The sequence below is a fragment of the Echeneis naucrates genome, chromosome 14 (assembly GCF_900963305.1).
Source record: "Echeneis naucrates chromosome 14, fEcheNa1.1, whole genome shotgun sequence".
Taxonomy (NCBI): Eukaryota; Metazoa; Chordata; class Actinopteri; order Carangiformes; family Echeneidae; genus Echeneis; species Echeneis naucrates.
This window is the reverse complement of record NC_042524.1, coordinates 12,218,460-12,226,736: the sequence shown is the minus strand read 5'-3', so window position 1 is coordinate 12,226,736 and position 8,277 is coordinate 12,218,460. Positions and strand designations below refer to the sequence as shown.

The 8,277-nt window shown below is 41.0% G+C and overlaps 1 protein-coding gene across 1 annotated transcript in view; it reads right to left on the bottom strand.

Moving 5' to 3' along the window:
• Positions 1 to 614: 614 nt before the first annotated feature.
• dlg4a (discs, large homolog 4a (Drosophila)) overlaps positions 615 to 8,277 on the bottom strand; it is a 38,460-nt gene continuing 30,797 nt past the window's right edge. The window contains exons 13-21 of the mRNA XM_029520266.1: positions 6,891 to 7,067; positions 6,695 to 6,737; positions 6,576 to 6,606; positions 5,958 to 6,005; positions 5,748 to 5,849; positions 5,412 to 5,584; positions 5,090 to 5,199; positions 4,894 to 4,985; positions 615 to 4,097 (exon numbers count right to left, since the gene is read on the bottom strand). Coding sequence (XP_029376126.1) covers positions 3,991 to 4,097; positions 4,894 to 4,985; positions 5,090 to 5,199; positions 5,412 to 5,584; positions 5,748 to 5,849; positions 5,958 to 6,005; positions 6,576 to 6,606; positions 6,695 to 6,737; positions 6,891 to 7,067 — 883 coding nt within the window. The 3' untranslated portion in view covers positions 615 to 3,990. The remainder of the gene's footprint in view (positions 4,098 to 4,893; positions 4,986 to 5,089; positions 5,200 to 5,411; positions 5,585 to 5,747; positions 5,850 to 5,957; positions 6,006 to 6,575; positions 6,607 to 6,694; positions 6,738 to 6,890; positions 7,068 to 8,277) is intronic.

Here is an 8,277-nt window from a genome sequence, read left to right as displayed (position 1 = left end):
AACAGACTGTACAATAGCTAGTGAAATTCAAAATTGGATGCATCGATTTCTGGGCATCAAGCAGCAAGTCGGAGTTTCTGTTTCTGTCGTTGGAGTCCTTTTTTAGTTGGAATCAGAGACTGTGCCTTTACAAACTGTAGAGATGATTCAAATATGCCTGAAGTCTCAGGCAAGGCTCAGCGTACAGGATCATAGCAGCCATACACACAGTTACTGTCTTAACGCTCACACACACACACACACACACACACACTATAGCATAACACAAAATCAAATGAAAGGAACCTGCTTGTGTGCTTTTCTAAAGAGAAAATGGCTCCCCTGATGGGAGGGGGGGAAGTAGGGGTGTGACCAGCAACCAGAGCAAGTATGTGCAAATGCAACTCAGAGGAGCTTGTATCAGCAGCTGAGAACAGAAGAGAGTGAGCGCCCCCTCCTGGTTGTTCTGGCTACAGTCACCTGTGGAACTGGAGGGCATGAAATCACCAACAAGAGAAACAAACAAACAAGGCTGCTGAGTCAATTATCAGAAAGCATTTTTAAATTCATTTTATTATTTTATAGCTAATTTACAACAAGCGCTTCACTGAACTGGAACATTTTATTTTGCTTGATATTGTCAATGTTAAATATATTTTTCTGCATCAGTCGACTTTGTTGTAAGTTTGTAATCAGTCTTTTCTGTAAAAATTCATATACTTTATAAGGAATATCACACTATGATACGGATGGCTGAGAGCGATATTAAGAAATACATTGAACCCTCAAATAAAGAAATTGAAAACATATTATTCCATTCATGGTTGTGTTGCCATGTGTTGTTGTTTCTGAGATTCTCTCAACGTGTAAATGTAAATGGGAGTGCTGATATCTTTGTGTGTGTGTGTTTTGTATGTGTGTGCAGAAGTTGTTTCTGTGTTTGAACGGTTAAACTGGGCTGTGGCTCTGATGGATTCGAATCAGCAGTGTGCACGGCTAAATCTAAAGCCAACATGGCACGCCAACATCTGTATTATATTTACAACATTTCTGGCCAAACCCCAAAAGCTCTTTCAATGTGAAAAAAAAAACAAACCCCAAAAAGAAAAAATATACAGACTTGAAATTAAAACCAGTGACAGTTCTAAATAAATAATAAAATTTAAACAAAAACAGAAATCGATACTTGTCATTCACGGGCTTCAGCCGTTCCACCAGAGAAAAGCAAGTGAGCAAAAATAATCAAACAATAAATATGTATGGTCACTTCCAGCAATGCTTCCACCTTAACTCTTATAATTACTCTTATAATTCAGGACAAATTATAAGTAAATACAAACACATGCTCATAAAACCTTTGAATTGTTTTGCTTTTGCTCACCATCTCTTTCCTGCTGATACCTGAAGCATATAATGCCATCAGTGCAAACTTTATAAATACTCTTTTTTAAAATGTTAGACACATGTAAAACCTTCTTCATTGCATAAAATCAAATCAGTATTGCACTACATCTTCACGTGCGTGTCTCACTTGCTCACGTTGGCACACACACACACATACACACACGCAGATGCATTAGACACACACACACGCACACCACGCACACTATACCATTTATGTTTATATATTATAACCACCAGTAGTGTTATAAAGAATAGATGTTCTCACAATGTATTTTTAAGACACACTTTCTAGTCACCCGCACACACAAGCAGTAAACACACAAATGCACGCGTACAGTCACACACACACACACACGCACACAGCTGCATTGTACATGTGTCTCAATTCTTATACAAGAACAAGTCAAATCAGTCAGTTCAAAGCTCTAGTGTGAGGTCTGCTTTACATCAAATGGAACGGTTCAGTTATTCTTTTTGCTGCGTCTTACAACAATAAAATGGGAGTGTGAGTAAATTCAACAACCAAACAGCAATATTACCCAAAGAAGTCAATGGAATATTGTTTGCAGATGTTGATTTTTACAGACTTAGTCCCGTTAGAAATTGTCATAAAAAAGATATATATATATATGTATATATATTTATTTATTTATATTTATACTTATATATAGGCCATTTATCTGTTAAACATGACTTAGATTTAATTTGTGTGGACACAAATGGGAGAAAGAAGCAGAGAAAAAGTGGAAGAGAGAGAATAAAAGAAGACCTATTCCTCCCACAAAGAGGAGTTTCCACACGTGGATGTGCACAAAAGCGCACACACAGAGACACGCACGCACATACACACGCACACACAAGCTCACACAGACACACACACACAAATGCCATGGCTTTTACTAAGGCCACTGCAAACAGTGTGTACGTCTGTGGCTGAGGGATTCTTTTGGAAGAGTGATGGGTGAGTTGGCTGTGGTGTGATGAAGCTAACAGCTCTGCTGTTTGTGCCTAGAGAGATAACATTCATCCTGGATTCTGACTAACAGGCCAGAATAGCCAGTCCCTCTGTAGAGGAGTGTGCTAGGTTACAGCTGAGGTTACTCTACATGTGTGTGTGCGTGCGTGTGTGTTTGTGTGTGTGTGTGTGTGTGTGTGTGTGTGTGTGTGTGTGTGTGTGTGTGTGTGTGTGTGTGTGTGAAGGGGCTGTATAAGAGAGTAGAGGCTAAACTGGATGTCCAAGCATCTACTGTGCTCAAGACTTCAGGACTGGCCTCTCACGACCATGATGCCTCATGACCTTGTCTCTTCTGTTCTTCTTTCATGAGACATGCTAAAAAACTCCTCCAAATTAAGGAGTTTGCAAAGGATAACACACCCTACTTACTCACCTTTCTTTTTTTTGTTACATATTTTTCTTTTAGTATTGTATTTTTTTTTGTCAGATTTTACCATTGTTTTTGTCCCCTGTATCCATTGTTTTTGAGAATGCATGCACAAATTCAGCATATGAGTTTTATCTTTATAATTATTTGAACTGCCTTTAAATAATGCCTCACAATATTCAACATGGGTGATAGAACACATGTCAGTCTTGGTCACTGAGGTGTAATTCTGAGTTCACACCCAGAACCAAGAAAAGATTCACAAAAAAAGGACTCTTTACTATGAAAGAACTCCTGGTCAAGAGGGACTCAGCAGGATCTGGGCCCCCTGTTCTCAGTCTCCCCCCTTTCCTGCCTTTAACAAGGCAGAGCTGACAGCAGGAGGAGGAGGAGGCGAGAAAGCCAGGAGGCGGTATAAAAAAAGGGGGGGTCAGTGTCTTTTTGAGCACCTCCATCTCAGAAATAGGCGCATGAAGGTGTTCAGTGGGCGCAGGACACTTCCGAGGGATGGAGCGGATGAGGTTGTCTTAATACTACTTTGGGGTCCATCCCTGCTGGGTCACCCTCTACTCTCCTTTAAGCCCTGCCAATATATCCACACCGTGTCTACCTGAATGACATAGACTGTAGTTCACACCTGGCATCAAAATGCATCAGAAATTGCTTGAGTAATCCCTTATGATTAGATTTCGCCTCACATTTGAGTTTCTTTGTTCAACTGTTGGGAAGCTGCAACTGCATCTAAAGAGAAGAAACACACATAATGCACTAAGTTGTTTGGCATCGCTATCAGCTGTGTTTAGACGTTTATATCCCCAGTTTTGGGTGCAGTCACAGCTGGATTTAGAGCTGTCTACTTGTGGCCAAGATGCATTTTAATATTAAGTGTTGATTAGGGCTTCAATACTCAGTCCTGCGTCATTAAAGAGGAATACTGAAGTCTTTTCTCTCAAACTCTTTCTGTCTAATTACTTATCACTGTGTTCACATCAGTCTCAGAGTCTCTTTTTTGGTATCAATCTTTGTCTCGCTGTGTCACTTCCTGTGTTTGTCTGTTTCTGTGTTTGTCTTAGTATGCATTCGTCTCTCTGTGTCATTCTCAGTGATTGCCTAAGCACTGACTTTGCTGGAGGACAGACACGCAGGCGAGGCTGGCTTGACTGTGAGGGTGAAGGGTGGTGTTGGATGGTGGCTGTGAGGGAGGGGCGATTGGGTAGGTGCAGCATCACAGCCTCTCTCGAGTGGGGATCCAGATGTAAGGCCCTGATTGCTCCTCGATCACTGTCTTTACTTTGTGATAGACCTCTTCAAAGCTGTCCCCTTCCACGACAGCTAAAGCAGGACACAGCATGTGTGAGGAAAGGAGAGAAAACAGTGAGGGACAGAGAAAGAAATGGCACAAGCGGTGCCATGCCACAACAAAGAAGAACAATGGCCAGCAGGAAAAATGTAAATGTTTTGCAAGATGTGAGACACAACCCATTAATATAGATCATGACTAGTTTGATAATCCGTGTGTATCAATACTGTCACTCAAAACAAACAATGGCATATTTACATGATGTACGCATGTCTACAAAGCTCCCAAATGCTCATTCAGCCTCACACATATTCTCTCAGTAGTTCTCAGAATGTCACATATGACAGCTGTACATGATTTTTTATAAATTGCAGACAGCAGTGGTCTTGTCATGAAATCCAACATTCATATTCTGCCAACTGCTGGGATTTGCCCCAAATGTGTCTCTTAAATCTCAAATGTTAAAAATCCCCGAGTCCTCCAAAGGAGCATTCAATTTCTTGTAAGTCATTCAATAATGCCAATTTAAACACAGATATCTTAACCCCCTCAGTGCACATGAACGCCAGCACTGAGCTGAAAATATGCACAGCCTGGCGTTTATGACAACAAAACATTTTATTATGATCACTGCTTCCATCAAGTGGCTTATGGGTAAGCATACACTGGAGAGTAAACACAGGTGTATCATCTCATGTTGACTATCTGCTGCCATATTCCAAATCCAAATCCACTGGTATGTAGCATATGGCGATACCAGTTTTCTAGTTAGAAATCCCAGGCTCTGTGTTGTTACTGTGTGTGTATTTAATTTCTGTTCACGCTTACCTGAAAAACACTCTAGGAAGTCTTGTTCTAGTTTGAGGGCTCGGTCCATTCCTTTCCTGGCCTGCTCCTCTGTCAGGCGAGTGTTGATCTCTCTGTAAATATCACATGCAATTTATTCTAACATGCGGTCTTGATGTATAGAGCATTGTACAAGCTTCTGCCAACAAAAACACCCGAAAAGTTTGCATTTACATACAGGACATTCTCCAGTGACTTTGGCCGGACAAAGATGGCGATAGGATGAAGCTGGGCTGCTTGTAGTCTGCGCACGGCATTGGCTGATACATCCAGAATGCAGTGTTTCCCCTGCTGCTTGAACACGTGTGGGGAGGAGAGGTGACATATTAGTCAAAGATGTGTTAATTTTGAATATTTTGATCACCGGTAAATTAATTGGATTTTCAAATACCCCTGTTGTGCCTGACCTTCTGCTATGAATCATTATCTATCAACAATTGAAAAAGTGAAAATTTTATAATCACTTATTCTGTTTTACAGCACAACATCTGGCTTCTCACCTGCTCTGCCACCTCACGCACACTCTGGACGCTGGTGCCATACAGGTGACTGTTATACTGGCCAGCTTCGATGAACCGATGACTTTGGATGTCCTTCTCCATCTGTTCCCGTGATGACACAAAGTGATAGTCCCGTCCGTCCACCTCATATTCCCTTTTGGGCCGTGTGGTGTCTGTCAGACAAAAACAAAACAATCAAAACAGTGCAAACAAGCGGGACACTTATGAGAATCTCAAAATCAAAGCACTGTATTCTTCAGATGGGATGCATGATCCAGACATCTTTATAAAATGTCTGTAAGTCAAGTTTTTATGACTGACAGTATAATTACTTACGGGGTACACAAGAGCCAAACTTATCAGGGAACTCAGACAACAGGTCGTCATTTATCCTGTCCTTCACAGGGCCCAGGATGATGATGGGTCTTGCGTAATGAACTTAGCATGAGGAGAAAGAGAGTAAAAGCATCCATAAAGGGAGCTCAAGGCAGAAATGCAGTTTTACATGAAGGGCTTAAAAATTGACTTTCTTCTTTATGACCTCACCTTCTACTTGGGTGACTGTCTCATAACTGTGTGATGGTTTATCCCTCCCTGGAGACGGAGCAAAAAAGTATTCAGCCATTTTTATTATTTTTATTTTTTTTTACCTTTATAAAATGACATATAAGTTTATGATAATGCGCGCACGTTTGTTTCTGTACTTGTGTGTAATGAAAGTGATGTATTTTCAAATGCAAGAGCTAAAACATCAGATGTCATTATTGTCAAGCGCAGTTGTGGTGGAGGTGGAGAAGCTTTGGATCAAAGTCTGAAGGAAAATGTGAAGACTGCTTGGGTTTATATTTAGCAGTCTGGGTAATTTCAACAAACACACATTGGGCATTTAAAGATGCCAGCAATGCCAAAGAGTAGGGTGAAGACAGGGGAAGGCTGCTCTGAGCCTCCAGTTAGTGATCGCTTACACATTTATATAACACACTGCTACTTCCAGCTTCAATTAAGATACAGCAAACTATATCCTACACTGTGTGAACATGCATGTTAACTGTGAGCAAAAACTAAACAAAATGAAAAAACGCTGCAGTTGATCCTCCCTGCTTCAATAGTGTTAAATGTAATTCGAAAAAAAATCCATAACACTATAAACTTTATACTAATTACCTTGAGTGCCCAAGGTGTCTCGACCATGGTCCTGCATAAGAAAAGAGAACAGAAAGTTACACGGGGAGAGAGTCAGAGAAAAGCTGTGCCTGTCAAACATCTCTGGTGAATGTACTTACCCTCTCTTTGGTGTTAACACGAGACCACTCTTTTCTCTCCACCCTTTATAGAAGAGGATGAACAATGAAAAGATTGCATTTTGGCAATACAGAGTAGAAAAAGAAAAAGTTGTTGGGTTTATTGAAGGTGTTTGCTAACTGCTGTGGCATCATTAACAATCAGTCACTCTCATACACTCGCCTTGACGTGTCTGACCTGTGCTTGCTGGGGATGAAGCCGACCTCTTCCGCCTCATTTTGGAGGCTGACTTTACGGGCCTGCCACCACTCCTCATCTCCGCAGTCCAACACATGCAGGACATCTCCAAACCTGAAGCCGAGTGCCTGACTGAGGAAGCCACAGTCTGCAGTCTTGTCATAGTCAAACAGAGCCCTGAGTGATAAAACAATTTCAATCAGTTACTAAAAGCTCTTCTTTTTAACCTGCACTCCAATACTGTGATGTTTTGTATTTCAAGTAACTTGACTACATTTTGCCACAGATTGAAGATTAAAGCCAACGCATGCTTCGTATATTGTGATGACTTTTTAGCAAATATCCAAATTCTGTATGTAATTTTGCGAAGCCTGCACCAAAATGATAATGTTTTGCTGACATGCACACACGGCTTAAACTGTGAGCAAACAGTAGCTCAGTGTGAATGAAAAGCAACTGAAAATATCACTGTAAGAAACAGTAGAATCATCTAGACAAAAATTTACCTCAAATGAACAACAGAAAGAATTCAAAAATACAACAATTTGCTTTGTTGCAGTGAAATAAAAGCACTCTATTGGCTGATTTAGATAAAAAAAATAAAAAAGAATCGTGCTTTAACCTTGTTGAAAAGTTAACTTGCCCTTTCGTCTTTAAAAAAGATAAATCTATTTTAATGGCATTAACTTTGACTCAGACATCCTGGACAAGTCAACGTAATATATATATTACAGTGAAACAAAACAAAGGAAAATGTATCCCGGAACCAAATTGCGAAAACAATGATTAACGTCGGCAGGTTAATTGCAGCGGACCAATAAACAAACTTTCACCCGGACGGGCGGTAGGATGGTTTGGACTATAACAGCACAAAATGGGAGCACTTTGTGACACAAACCACAAAAGCTGGCGACAGATAGAACATGATGTTACTCGATGTCGATACATTAAATCTGAAAATTTGAAGCCAGGCCTCTCTCATTAACATCTGCCCCGCCTGCCTCCACCCAAGGAAGCAGGTGGGGCTCCTTTCGCACAAAGAGGGGCATGACTGAAACAGCCTGAGAATCGTTATATCATAACCTAACCACAGACAACAGGCTCTGAAGCAGTCTCCCGGACAATATCCAGAAGAAATGACCCAGAGCAGACTCCTGGAGCCAGGAGTCAGACCTGGACCAGGTGAGGACCACAGCAAACCAAGAATGAAGTTCATCTGCAGGTAAGACTTACAGCTCCTGTGCTCTGAGCGCTGTTTTCTGGTTGCAGAGTTCGTTATGAAGATGATTCATATTGTACTTTAGTCTTTCTGTTGTTGTTGTGTTGATGTTGATGTTGTTTTGTGGTGCTGGTTGGTCATTCGGCTTGATGTGATTGCTCTTTGAGG